This window comes from Arachis stenosperma, chromosome 5 (genome assembly GCF_014773155.1).
Source record: "Arachis stenosperma cultivar V10309 chromosome 5, arast.V10309.gnm1.PFL2, whole genome shotgun sequence".
In the NCBI taxonomy this organism is placed as follows: Eukaryota; Viridiplantae; Streptophyta; class Magnoliopsida; order Fabales; family Fabaceae; genus Arachis; species Arachis stenosperma.
In genome coordinates, this window is record NC_080381.1 from 25,529,558 (window position 1) to 25,543,461 (window position 13,904).

General features: G+C 31.5%; 2 protein-coding genes across 2 annotated transcripts; both read right to left on the minus strand.

Moving 5' to 3' along the window:
* Window positions 1-845: 845 nt before the first annotated feature.
* On the minus strand, window positions 846-6,436 carry LOC130982954 (uncharacterized). The gene is made up of 8 exons (XM_057907107.1): window positions 6,083-6,436; window positions 5,888-5,982; window positions 5,693-5,796; window positions 5,509-5,609; window positions 5,319-5,422; window positions 2,477-2,914; window positions 1,136-1,261; window positions 846-1,044 (listed from the first exon to the last, which is right to left on the minus strand). The coding sequence occupies exons 1-8, from the start codon at window positions 6,359-6,361 to the stop codon at window positions 912-914; spliced, it is 1,380 nt and encodes a 459-aa protein (XP_057763090.1). The 5' UTR covers window positions 6,362-6,436; the 3' UTR covers window positions 846-911.
* A 1,229-nt stretch (window positions 6,437-7,665) lies between these two features.
* LOC130981742 (uncharacterized) lies at window positions 7,666-11,983 on the minus strand. The gene is made up of 8 exons (XM_057905407.1): window positions 11,372-11,983; window positions 11,083-11,177; window positions 10,821-10,924; window positions 10,594-10,694; window positions 10,382-10,485; window positions 9,293-9,730; window positions 9,033-9,164; window positions 7,666-8,156 (listed from the first exon to the last, which is right to left on the minus strand). Exons 1-8 carry the CDS (start codon window positions 11,657-11,659, stop codon window positions 7,997-7,999), a joined length of 1,422 nt encoding a protein of 473 aa, XP_057761390.1. The 5' UTR covers window positions 11,660-11,983; the 3' UTR covers window positions 7,666-7,996.
* Window positions 11,984-13,904: the final 1,921 nt, after the last annotated feature.

Below are 13,904 nucleotides of genomic sequence, written 5' to 3' on the forward strand. Positions count from 1 at the left end.
AAGAGAAGTTATGTAGATTAGACGTTATTGATCAAAACAATAAGATTTATGTATTATGTAAGAAGATATTGAGAATATTCACCACTTGTTCCTTGGTTGTGAGTTTACTTGGCAGCTGTGGTGTACTTTGTTGTTTACCTATGATAAACTATAGGCTGTTCCAGGAACAATTAAGTAACACTTTGAGAGTTGAACATGTGTACTTTTAAAAAAGGAAGAATGTAACAGGTAGTTGATTGATTTTTTTTCTGTTATTATTTGAAATACTTAGTTGAAAAAGAATGACAGAACCTTCAAAATGAAGAAACAGATGTAGCAGAAATAATCACCATGTCGATTAGGAGCTACAAAAAATGGAGTAGCTATTGATCTCTATGATTATTGATAGCAATATCAGAAATGACTACGGAATTATGGATTGATTTTTTATTGGAAAGTGCTAGGTAAACAATGACCATCTTAAACAATATGAACAACCATCAATCAAATAAAAATATACTATACCCTAATTTAATGCTACTAATTAAATTTAAGATTAATTTACTATTTTAACCCTATTAATTTACATTGTTCAAAAATATTATTGATTATCTATAGTTTTTCTTTTTTATTTATTTGTCTAGCATTTTACTTTCTCTTGTTGCTATACTTTATTCTGTTCAGCTCTTTATTTAAAAAAAAAAAAGAAAAAGAAAAAAAGTGTACAAATGTAGATTTTGACTATAACGGAATGTTGTAGAGACATGATAGAGATTATTGCTTGGTTACGCTGTCATCAAGATCAAATTGGAATTGCTGCAACCTAACGGCTATATTATTTATTAAGCAACAGAATATATGATTTTGTTACAAAGCAGCGTTAGTGATGATAGTATATAAAGTGATCGAATAAGTTAGTAAAGGACTTGTCATTATTTGTTCCTATGTATATGCATTTTCCTACAACAATCGAAAATAGTATCAAATATTACATCAAAGGGTGGTTTTGCTCTCTTACGATTCACGATGAACGGTATATGATCACCCTCCACAACCTTATAGTACCTGATTCATCAAATTAAACACATTGAATTTGACCTAATTATATTGGGGCAAATTGAAAGAATTAACGGGTTAAGGATGGGAGCGGGCGTACCAGATGCCTGGTTTGATGAGTGAAGAATCGTTTTGAAGGAAGCAATTGGGATGTTCAATTGGGAAACGAGGATGTGTCATTGATATTGTGTTTACTGCTCCATCATTCTCCTGCCAATCACCATCCCTTGTATTGCATTGTACACCAAATTTATGTCAAATGTTATCTAATAAATATGGCTTTAATTTTGATCAATGAAGCCCTGACTTAGTAATAATATCTTATTTTTATATTCATGTTTTCAAAAAATTATATTAAAATTTAATTTTTAAGATATTTTTTGAAAATATATATTTACTGTTGGATATTTTTTATTGTGTTTTTAAATTATTTGAAGACATTTTGATCGATAGTAAAATTCGAATATATTTTTGTTAATGTTTAAATAATTCGAGAACAGTTTTTGTGGTTAACCCTTTTATTTTTCTATAAAATATGAAAACATAATATATATATATATAATATTTTTTAAATAAATTATAATAGTATCTTATATTTATTGTATCAATATTAAAATAGAAATAATATTTTAAGTGTTAATATATAAAATATTTAAAATAATTTTTTATTTTGATAAATAGTAATATATGCTATTTTTAAATTTATTTTAAAAATATATAGATTAAAAATAAAGTTTAACACAATTTTATTTAAGTATATTCTCAAACATGTTTTTAGAGAAGTATTTTTTTATTTTTTATTAATATAATTGGACACTAAAAACATGCATGTTGAACAAAGAACAAATAAATATCGTATTCAAAATGTGTTAGACACACAAATATGATAATTCAAAAAAGTGTCTATATTTCATAATTTTTTTTTATGTATGTAAAATGGTTTAATAATCAAACAGTCTCAAAAAAAATTATGTTCTATGTCAATCTCGTATAATATCAAATCAAATTGATCTTTTGCGGTTTAAACAATGACATGTCACAAAATAATTTAGGTTATATGGTATTTTTTAATTGATAAAAGATCTAATTTGATTTAAGATTATATTTTTTAATAAAAATGTTATTTATACACTAAAATCAGTTATGATATATTTTAGTATCTATGTTTCTACAAATATATATATATTTTGTTTAAGTATATTTTGTATTTTAATAAATATTTTATATTAGTGATAAAATTTAGTGACTAATTTTAATATATACTTAACGATTAACTTTGTAGAGACTAATTTATTGTGATTGATGATTTGATCTTTCAAGAAACAAATTGATGCATACCAAATCTTTTAAAAATCATTTTTACTATTAATGATGTATAAAATATGTTACAAAAGTCAGTTCAATGAAATTCGACCATTGGAACAAAAAAGTGTATAGTTACCTGTAGCCTTTATAAGGTGGAGTCAAGTGTGAAGGATAACACCACTGAGCCATCTGCAAGACCCTCAAGAAAAGCAATGGCGTAATCTTGACCATGCTTGAATGAATTGTGAAACCCATCAGCTTCCACGTACGCTTTGTAGCGTAGCTCATGTAGTATGTATTTGGGAATGTACGTATATGTTTGTTCAGTCTTATACACCCTTGAATTGTGAGGTCAGGGAGGATCCAATCCCCTGAATAAAATGGACCTTCTTTCCCTATTAGGCATTTCCAAATACCCAAAATGCCCTTCTTTCTCCATGACAAGTCAAAGTGATCCAACCCAAAATTGTAGCGTTTCTTTAGCATCCAAATGTCTAACCAATCATAAATTATCACCGCAATGCGAAAGAGTTGTAGCATGCAAATAGGTTTCAATGATCTACCATCTCCAGGCCTGAATCATATATATCAAATCAACATTTCATAAATAATGATTATCGTTGAGATAAATCATTATATGACATGAATGATACGAAATATTTATGAAATTTTTTTAAAAAAAATTGATCTTTGATGTTGCTTTTAAAAAATTTGAGCGTATGGCGTACCAAACAAACATAGTATATATACAAAAAATCAACTACCAACAAGAGTGGAGACAGAACATTTTGTCGAAGAGAGTCAAAATGAAAAATATAACTTTAAAAAGAGAAAAAAATTAAAATTAGGAGAGACTAATATAAAAATTAAAGAACTGTATAGATTAAAATTTTTAATTTAAAAAAATCATTATCTTTTATTATGTACTAATTTCTATTGTCAATGAGTTATAGTTCAAATAGCATAATTTTTTCATATTCATCTAAGAGATGGCGGATTCGAGTTTCCTTATCTTTGGTAAAACTTAAAGGAAAAGATGAACAAGAAAAGAAGAAAAAGAAGATGATGATAATGAAGAAGGAGAATGAGGAATCATAAGAAGGTAAAACAAAAAGGAGAAGATGAACAAGAAAAGAAGAAAAAGAAGATGATGATAATGAAGAAGGAGGAGGATGAGTGCTTATTTTGAATTGAGTTTTTTTGCATGTCGTCAACATTAAGTAATTTCAATGCATTCTAATATATTGCTTGTTTTGAACCGAGTTTGTTTGTGTATCGTTATTATTAAATAATTCTAGTGCGTTTTGGATTTAATTTTGGTACATTCTGAATTTAAATAAGGTATACTTTTGGTCTGAACTTATTTTAAATTGAGTTTGTGTACCATCATCATTAAAGAATTTCAGTATATTCTGGATTTAAAATGTTATACATATAAAAAGAATTGAGTTTGTTCGTGTGTCGTCATCATTAATAATTTCAGTGCATTGCTTGTTTTGAATCGAGTTTGTTTGTGTATTGTTATCATTAAATAATTTTGGTACATTCTGGTTTTAAAATAAGGTGCACTTTTGGTTTGAACTTATTTTAAATTGAGTTTATGTACCGTCATCATTAAAGAATTTCGGTGCATTCTGGATTTAAAATGTTATACAGATAAGAAGAAGATGACAATGATGACAATAACGATAACCACTATGAAGCACGGACACTTCGTTGAGTTTCCGTGTTCGCATATCGGACACAACACTCACCGACACTCGTCCGACACACGTATCTGCAATGTCCAACCGTATCTTAATAAAAAATAAAAAATTCTTTTCCGGACACGTTTGGACACACCTAAATATCATCACGCGTCAGTGTGTCCAGTCTTATTCTTAACATATATTCTTGAAATAAATTTAGATACAGTATATATTATTATTTATTAAAATAAAAAATATTTTAAATATTTGATATAATTAAAATAAGACATTAAAAATAATTAAAAAATTAATTTATATTTTAATTTTAATAAAATATCACAATATCATTACGATTGATGTAAAAAATACTTTATATTTTATATGTATGCGTGTTCGATCCCTGTGTCTTATAAGATTTTAAAATTTGTGTGTCGGCGTATTCGTGTCGTGTCGTGTCTCGTATCTGTGTTAGTGTCCGTGCATCATAAGATAACCATGATGATAATAATGATGATGGAGGAGGAGGAGAAAAAAGGAGGAGATCGAAGAAATTCAAATGAAAAAAGAAAAATGAGGAGAAGGAGGAGGAGGAGGAGGTAGTGGTGTGGTGGTGGTGACGACAATGGTAACAAAAGAGAAAGATGAGGAAAAAGGAGGAGGAGGAGGAGGAGAAGAAGAAAAAGAAGAAGTAGCAACATCAGTGGGAGGAGGAGGAAGAACGCGAAGAAGAATGAGGAGAATTGTAAAGGAAAAGGATAGGAGGAATGCAAAGAAGGAGAGGACTGCGTGATGTGGAAAATGGTTATAACAACTTGGTTAGACTTTATTAAGTATTTTGTATAGTTGTAAAGCTTTATTCATTAGTCATTGGTATAGAATACATATTAAAATGCAAAATATATATTGAAAATTGGAATACTAGAGGGCCGTCAAAATTTATTGTTTCTGGTCATCACTTAACCATCAATGTTTAAAAATATAGAATAAAGTATGTTATTATATTACTAGACTAAAGAAATTGAATTAATGACTAAATAATGACTAAAAACAATAAATTTTGATGGTTTTTTAGTATTTTTTTTATTAAAAATGAGTTAAATAACACATGTATTTATATATACAAATATATAGAAGTTTTTTTTTTTTATGTGAATATAACATTTTTACGCATAAATAAACATATGTACAATCACGTTTTAAATCCACATCTAACAACTTAAACTTTAAAATAAGTGATTTGATGTCAATAATATATATAACTTGTGAATAGAAGTTAATAAGAGAACTCACTCCATGCCATCAATGTAAGTTCTGGTGGTCCCATTAAACGTTCCTGATAGTGAAGTGATGCTTAATACCCAGTTCTCAGAGGTGTTTCCATACCCCTTAAATGCCTGGAAATAATAATATTAAAAAAGAAATGGAGAATATATTAACCATATATCACACGTAACACAACCCATGGATTAGGAGCAACAACCTTATCAGCAAGCATTTGTTGCAAGACACGCACAACTTGTGCTCCACCTGAATGCCCAACAAAGTGAATAGGATGTTCCTCGTCCCAGTCTGGGTAGTGCCCTGTCACCCCCAATATCGATCAACACAGAAAATTATGCATATAAATAAAATATAAGTAAATAACATAAGATCCTTGAACGAACCTCTTTTGTAGATTCGTCCAAACTGTGAGTGCCCGCAAGTTTTGCTGTGTTCTTCACCATAATCAACTTGGCCACCTTTTAAATAATAGAACAATTCCCGTGCTCTGTATATAACCAGAAAGAAAATTTATATTATAACACTTGCAAACAAGTTTGAAGAATTCTCCTACTACAACGATCCATACTAAACCTCACCTATCATAAACACTGGGTAAAGACCCCAAATAAGGGACAAGAACCCTTTGATCTTCGTTCTCTGCCCCAGCAAAGTTTGATAAAGAACCTAATCTCTGGGAATTAAGATTAATCAGAGAGTTAAAGAAGTAAAATTTAAGGCAAAAACATAAAAGGGAAAAACAAAGGAATTAAGGGGAAAAACATTGGGCTCACCCTTTTGTCAAACGGCCCAAATCCCAAAAACCCATGAACCCAAACAATAGTAGGCAAATCATCATCAACCTTGCTTTCTCTTTGTGTTTTAGGTATTGTTTCCTCTCCGGTCCCAACATTACTGATGTTAGGCCTAAGAAAATGCGAAAACTCTTCAAGGGCATGTGAGATTTCTCCAGCAAATGCTAAGCCAAAATAATAAAATTCACAAAGAAAATGAACCAAGTAGCTCACGACTAGCTCCACCAAGTATTGATAAGTAGCCCAAATTGCAATCATCTTTGATGGGTGCCCAAAAAATATAACTAACAAGTTCCAAAAAGTGAGCTTGTTTAAAATGTTCAGTGCCCGAGTCGTTTCTAGCTCTTGAAGCTAACAATGTTCTCATTTTATATATCATACCATAGTTTCCTCTATGTATTAAATAAATCATATAAGGTAAGTATGTTTAGAATGAACCTTAGGGAAGCCTGATAAGCCTCTTTGGACGACTCATAGTACATATTACCTTCACGCAAGTACATAGATGTCCAAAAAAACACACACACAAACTTATGTCTTAGGCTAAATATTCATTCATGCAAAGTGGTAGGGGTGTTCGCGGTGCGGTTTGGATCAGTTTTGAGTCAAAAACTCATCCGATCCGAACACTAATTTTACTTGCGGTGCGGTTTGGATTGGATGATGTTTTAAAAAAAATCCGATCCGATCCGATCCAATTTCAAGCGGTTTGGATTGGATTGGATTTGCGGTTTTGTAAATTAAAAAAATTAAATGCATATAACAAGTCTTAATATCAAATTTTAAATAATTAACAATGACATAATAAGTCTCAACAATATCTTAAAAAACTAACGATAACATAACATAGAAATAAAATTATAGGTTAGTTAAAATAAATAATAAATAACATTTTGAACATAAACTATTTATTAAATAATAATAATACATGAATAATATAAAAATATATAATAAATTAAACATGTTATAAGTATAATTATAAATATAATAATAAAATAATAATATTATAGCACATTGTGCGGTTTGGATTGGATTGGATCGGTTTTGAAAAGTAGATCCAAAATCCGATCCGATCCAGCGGTTTGTAAAAAATAAAATCCAATCAGATCCAAATTAGTGCGGTTTTAATCAGTTTCGGTTTGGATTGGATTGGATGAGCGGTTTAATTTGGATCGGTTTGGCATTTTGTCTGGTAGTCGGTAACTCATTTACAGTTTGCACCATACAAAAAATATGAAAAAGTCCAATTTGTCCTCACCAGGCGGTTTTTTTTTTTCTTATAATATCCCCTACCCAATAGACTAAGAACTACTAATATGTCACAAATCAGAACTCCATGTAAGAAGTTGTCACTAATCAATGAGTTACTACATACATAAAATAAAATTAAAATTCCCAACACTTGCTTAAACGATTGAATAAACTAATCACTCGATTAACCCAAATTAATTTCTTACTTGTTGGTTGTTAGTTAACATTTAGTTGTATAATTAGCATTTCTCAAAATTATCCGGGGTTAGAAACACATGATTTGTGTTGCACAAAGAGTAAAACCAGGCCTATGAATAAGTCACAACCATTGCATTTATGCCCATGGCCAAGACCCTTGGCATCTTTACAAATTACTATGGCAAAGCTTAACACATCCAAAAGAGACTTACATTTGAAGAAATTATATGTAATTAATTTTCACTTTTGATAGCATTCATAGCACTGTGTACACTACTTGATTCTGATACTTCTCATAATTCTACAAATAAATTGGAAAAATGAGAGAAAATTTTTACATTTACAAAGGTGAGGGTAGAAATGAATTGAATGGCTATTTTTTTTTCTCTTTTCAATTGATAAATGGGGAGAGAGAGGGTGTGTCTAAGAGATGCAAATTTAAGGCTAGTGATGGACTTCATTTGGCACTGTTGGAAGCTTCTTTCTGAAAACATGCTTCCTGCAGCGTTCAAAAATGCTGTCATAGATTAAATCAAACTGCACTCCTGCTCTCTCCCTGTTAATAATGAATTGTATGTGATCACCTTCAACATACTTGTAGTACCTGTTTCAATCCATATATCATAGTTTTAGTTAGTGCACTCAATAATTTCTCACAATTTAAATAAGAAACTTTGCATAAATGCTAGAATTAAAGTAATTGAATAGGCTAAATACCGTTACTAAGAACTCCCTCTATTCTATACTGGATAAGTCGTTTTAACATTCCTAGTACATTAATAAATGAATGTATTTGGATAAGATTGCATAAGATTCATTGATTTATGAATATATTAGGAAAATCAAAATGATTTATCAAACATGGAATGAAAGGAGTACTTAGTAAGCAATTTGCAACTTGCAACTAGATTCCTTCATTACTACTTAGGGAGCATTCAATCCAGAACATTTTTCAGAACAAAAATACCATCTGCACTTTAAAAATCAACCACCATGTATTTATGTATAAATACAAGTGTTGTTTAATTCATTTTTAACGTGTATTTTGTATTCTAATATATATTTTATACAGGTAGCTGATTTGATAATTGATTTTTAGTGTACACCTAGCATGATTGTCTTAAGCAGTAGACTTCTTTTCTCCCCTAGCTTTTCTGACCATAAACTTAATAGATGAAAGGGAATCATCCACATAAATTTGAAAACTCCGAAAAGAAGTGGAAAATGATCATTGCATTTAAGTGCTCCCTAATATCAGTTTAAAAATAAATGTTATTGTCAATTTTATAATGATGTTAATTCATTGTCAGCAATACATCTCTGCATTATTTACAATAACTTATAAGATGACGGCACTGCATTATATAATATTTCCAGTAACTAAAGTAGTTTGTCCAAGATTATCAGTGTTGGAACTACCAATGTGTTATGGGCTACCAATGTGACTCAAAAAACCCAGATATGGAATGGTGTTACTTACCAGATCCCAGGTTCTAAGGGCTGGCAGTCAGAATCGTTTTCTACAAAGTGGCTGGGGTGTTCAATTGGGAGACGTGGATGAGTCATAGAAATTGTGTTCATCGCTCCATCATTGTCATGCCAGTCCTCATCTCTGCCCAAGCAGTTACATAAAACTTTGGTTGATCAACGTTCATATAAATTTTGATTGGGTTATTAAGTAAGGAACTACAGATGATGACGAAAAATAAATCTAAATATCTAATGCATTCAAGAACCAACCTGTAGCCTTTATAAGGGAGAGGAGCATTTGGAGGATAGGTCCACTGGCTCATTTGCAAAACTCTGACAAAGAGTAGCGGGTGAATTCCAAGTATGCCTGAAGGAACCGTGATTCCCCGGACCTTCCTGGTACGCTTTGTAGCGTAGCTGAAGTAGTACGTGTCTGGAAATGTGCGTAGTTGGCTGTTTAGTTTTATAGTACCTTGAATTGTAAGGTCAGGGAGGATCCAATCCCCTGAAGCAAATGGACCAGCATTCCCCAGGAGGCAGTCAACAAGGCCGGATATCCCTGCCTTCTTCCACGACATGTTGAAATGATCAAAGCCAAAGTTATAGTAATTCTTCAGCCAGGGAATGTCGAACCAATCATATATAAGCACCCCAATGCGGCAAATTTGTAGCAGGCAAACATTTTTCAATGATACTCCATCTTCTGGCCTGAAAGAATCCCAAATTGTGCGTGGATTAGCGTTTAGATCACTAAATGTAGCAAACTCTTTGATAATTTGCAAAATGCAATCAAATGATACAAGAAAGAGAGAATTTGTCGAGGATTGATGGTTTTCATTGAAAAGCTCAAGAACTTCCATTGATGCAATAATTAATCCCCTTAAACAAGAAGCAACAGCTAAACAGCCTTCTAGTACTACATCATCCTGGTGATTTGTCTATTTTTCATTTGATTCGTTTTCCATGGAAGTTGGAACAATTGCATGCTGTCACAAATCCCACTTTTGAAAATTGAACCAAGAAGCTTAAATAGATAGGTTGCTAAAGTAAAACCCTAAAGTATTCCCTCCAATGTTGATAAGGCATTATAACTTTTCTGGTATTCTTATATGAGCAGAAAATTGTTGAATCCCAAAGGGTTAGTTGATCCCTCTTGCTTGCCCAACTGGGTTTAAGCCATTTTATCCTATCATCTAAAAACTATATTCATAGATTGATGTATTTGGATGAAATTTATATCCAGATGCATTGAGTCATAGCATCTAGATAGATCAATTTAAGAATGTACCAAAACAATCAAAACAACTTATCCGGTAGTTCGCTAGGATTAAGCGTGAAAATTATGTTATCAGGCCTCACCGCATGCCGTCTAAGTAGGTTCTTGTAGTGCCATTTAACGCTCCAGATAATGCTGTTAGGCTCAATACCCAGTGTTCTGATGTATTTTCATATCCCTTGAATGCCTGAAGACAAATTTAGAACACCAAATATCAAAAAGAACGAACACCAACAAATAAAACAAGACAACCTCATTATGTGCCAATAGGACAGAGAAAATCAGGGATCAAAACCTTATCAGCAAGCATTTGTTGCATGACACGAACAACTTGTGCTCCAGCCGAGTGTCCAACAAAGTGAATAGGGTGATCCTCGTCCCATTCAGGGTAGTGCCCTGCCAATAACACAACAACTGCACCATTGAAACTCTATGGAAAAATACAAAGGAAGCAGAACAGAGTTCGGTGCAAAAGAACAAGAACAAACTGAAAGCATTGAATGAATGAATGATCCCTCGAACCTTGTTCATAAATTCTTCCAAATTGAGAGTGTCCACAAGCCTTGCTGTGCTCTTCTCCATAATCAACTTGGCCACCCTTCAAATAATAGAACAATTCTCGTGCCCTGAAATAAAAATAAATAAATAAATAAATAATTAACTAATCAGAATTAAAAAAGATATTTGTTGGAAAATCACACACAAACCGATTAAGAGGAAACCCATGAATAAACACCAGACATAAATTATTAATTTTCTTTTCTCTTAAGCCTTAGAACCTCACCTATCATGGACGCTGGTTAAAGACCCCAAATCCGGAACCAGAACCCTTTCATCTTTCTTCTCTGCCCCAGCAAAGTATGACAAAGCACCCAATTTCTAAAAGAGAAAACAACAATCATGTACAATAAGAAACCCAGCAAAGAAATTAAAATCAAATTATATTATTAATTTATCATATTATTATTCATTGGAAGATAGAAAAACTTAGCCCAACCCAACAAAAGCTAAAACAAAAACGTGTAACTTTGAAGCAGAAAAAGAAAAGGAGATTGGTACTTGGTAAATCTTACCCCTTTGCCAAATCCAAAAATCCCATGAACAAGAACAATAGGAGGAAGATCATCACCATTGGTAGAAGCAACACTGTTTCCTTCATCAGCAGAAATTATTCTCTTCTCATTGACCCTATTGACGACATCAACAATCTTCTTAGGCTTTTGGTACAGAATTTCATTGAGCGACTCAGATAAATCTCCAGCAACAGCTGAGCTGAAAATGTAGAATCCATAAAGCAAATGAACCAAAGAGCTCACAAACAGTTCCACCAGCTTCAGATACCCCATCCATAACCTCAACATTTTATCAAACACCTTGTCTACAAGAAGATGAAGAAGAAAGAGGAAGAAGAAGAAGAAGGACCAACAAAAGACCAGAGATTGATTTCAAACGAAAGAGCCTTCCTTTATACCGAAACAACAAAAGAAGGCTCTCTGGAAGCAACAAGTTTAAAGGGGTCAAACTTTATTTTAATTTGAAAAAAAAAATGAAGCTTTGAAGGTGAAAGAGACCCTTGTGAAGATCTCCTCCTCTATGCAGAAGAAACCTTGTTGGATATGGCAACGGCAATGGCAATAATAAGAATTAACAAAAACTTACGCGCTCTTTCTTTTCTTTAGACTTTGGGGAAAAAAATTAAAAAAAAAAAAGGTCTTTTGACGTTACACACATTTTCTACGTTTTCTACCATACAACACAAAACCCAATGACCAATCACAATACGGCAATACCCTTACTTCCATAATAATAAAAATAAAAATTAGTAATATTGTGTTGAAGAAAAAAAGAAGGGGGGGCTGGATTGGGTTTTTTGAGCTATGACACTTGTCCTAGCAAGATCCTTGAGTCTCCGATTTTTTTTGTCAATTTTGGTGGGTACCACTAAAATTGGGTATAACTTACTCGAACCAAAGATTAGTGCCAATTTTTTCGGCTACTAATTTGGAAAAATTGTATTAGAAGAAAGGCTTAAAATTATGTGCCTAATGCTTGTACTACTAGACACTATTTGAGAAAAATAGGTGAAGTTGGTTAGATTATTTGCATTATTGAGTAATAATATTAATAATTCAAAGGGGTAATAAGTTAGTAGTATACGAGTAGAGTTAATTATTCTAGGAGTTTCCTTCCAGGTCTAGTGTGCTGTAGCAAAGCTGGAAGGTTCCCCAGTTATGAAACCAACTCCCCCAACTGTATTCATTCACCACCTTATCCATTCAATCTTTTGTGTCTTTTTTATTATTATTATTATTATTAATTTATTATTATTGAAACTTGGAATCAAATATTCCAGTCCCCCTTTCCGAAAATAATAATAAAAAAAAATTAAAATCCTCATAGAAATGATTGCAACTATTGGGGTGTAACGCGCTTTAATATTGTGGTCGGCACTTGCCACAGAAAAATGTGTAGGGACATACAGATTTATTAGGGGCTGGATTTCATAACTGTGACTCCATTCAAAACTTTCGTTATTATTTCAATAGTGGGCTGAATTCAATAAATCTTTTCATTTATTTATTTATTTATTTAAACGGGACCAATGCGCAAGCAAAACAAATTAAACATGAGGATGATAAATCTAATCCGAATGAAAATAAATACGCATACTAGTTGTTTCTTTTTTTATTTTAGTTGGATATACCAAGTCTATTTGTTACTATCTAAGAGTATTAGTCTATGTCGTTAAGGTTATTATCTACTTAGGTTTAGCAAGGGTATTTTTATAAGTATTGTTGAGTTTATTGGCTCCTTATACTGCAATTCTTGTTCAATAAAACAAAACATTTTCATAGAAAAATCTACAAAAAATTTTACAATATTATTTAATTATATTTATTATTTTAAATAACTATTTAAGTGATATGAAATAATTATTTTTCAGGATAAAATTTATACAAAATTTCGACCTATTACAAAATTCAACTATAACAGAATTGGGTATTGACTGCTTCAGATGAGTTGAACTGAAAAAGATCTAAGTTGAAATCGGTTAATCGCATGTGATCCAAACTTCGAAGAAGTGAAGACTCCATCATGAGAAAATAAAATATCAATTATAAGATGAGTCGAGTCGAGTCAAAAAAGACCTAAGTCAAAATTTTATAAACTACATGTGACTTTATCTGGAGCACTAATTATTTTATAAACTACATATGACTTTATCTGGAGCACTAGTTAAAACGTGAGGACTTGGAGACTAATAAGGTAAAAGCAAAAACATAAGGTGTCCACCTTGGAAGTCCACCTTGAAAAACAAAGTCTTTCACAATTAAAGCAAAATCGTAAATTGTGAAAACATAGGAGAAAGAGAAAAATTGGATTGTGGCAAGGAGAGAAGTATTCTGTAATCCACAGTTATTATCTATAAATAGAAGAAGTTTAAAAGAATTAGGGACTTTAATATGAATATTTCATCATCACACAAAATTTTGCCAAAAATCAAATTACACTGACGCAACGGAAAATAATAAAGTACAAGTATATGTGAGTGTCTGGAATTTACTTTTTTTATTTTTTATTTTTAATTCATTTTTTTATTTTTTT

What these genes read in the sequence shown, in the direction of transcription:
- LOC130982954 (XM_057907107.1), bottom strand. Translation starts at nt 6,361, where the DNA reads ATGATTGCAATTTGGGCTACTTATCAATACTTGGTGGAGCTAGTCGTG. An exon ending in CCACCTTATAAAGGCTACAG is followed by an intron (nt 1,262 to 2,476) that starts GTAACTATACAC and finishes ATGCAATACAAG; the next exon opens with GGATGGTGATTGGCAGGAGA. An exon ending in CTCATCAAACCAGGCATCTG is followed by an intron (nt 1,045 to 1,135) that starts GTACGCCCGCTC and finishes TTGATGAATCAG; the next exon opens with GTACTATAAGGTTGTGGAGG.
- LOC130981742 (XM_057905407.1), bottom strand. Translation starts at nt 11,659, where the DNA reads ATGTTGAGGTTATGGATGGGGTATCTGAAGCTGGTGGAACTGTTTGTG. An exon ending in TTAACCAGCGTCCATGATAG is followed by an intron (nt 10,925 to 11,082) that starts GTGAGGTTCTAA and finishes TTTTTATTTCAG; the next exon opens with GGCACGAGAATTGTTCTATT. An exon ending in TGGAAGAATTTATGAACAAG is followed by an intron (nt 10,695 to 10,820) that starts GTTCGAGGGATC and finishes TGTTATTGGCAG; the next exon opens with GGCACTACCCTGAATGGGAC.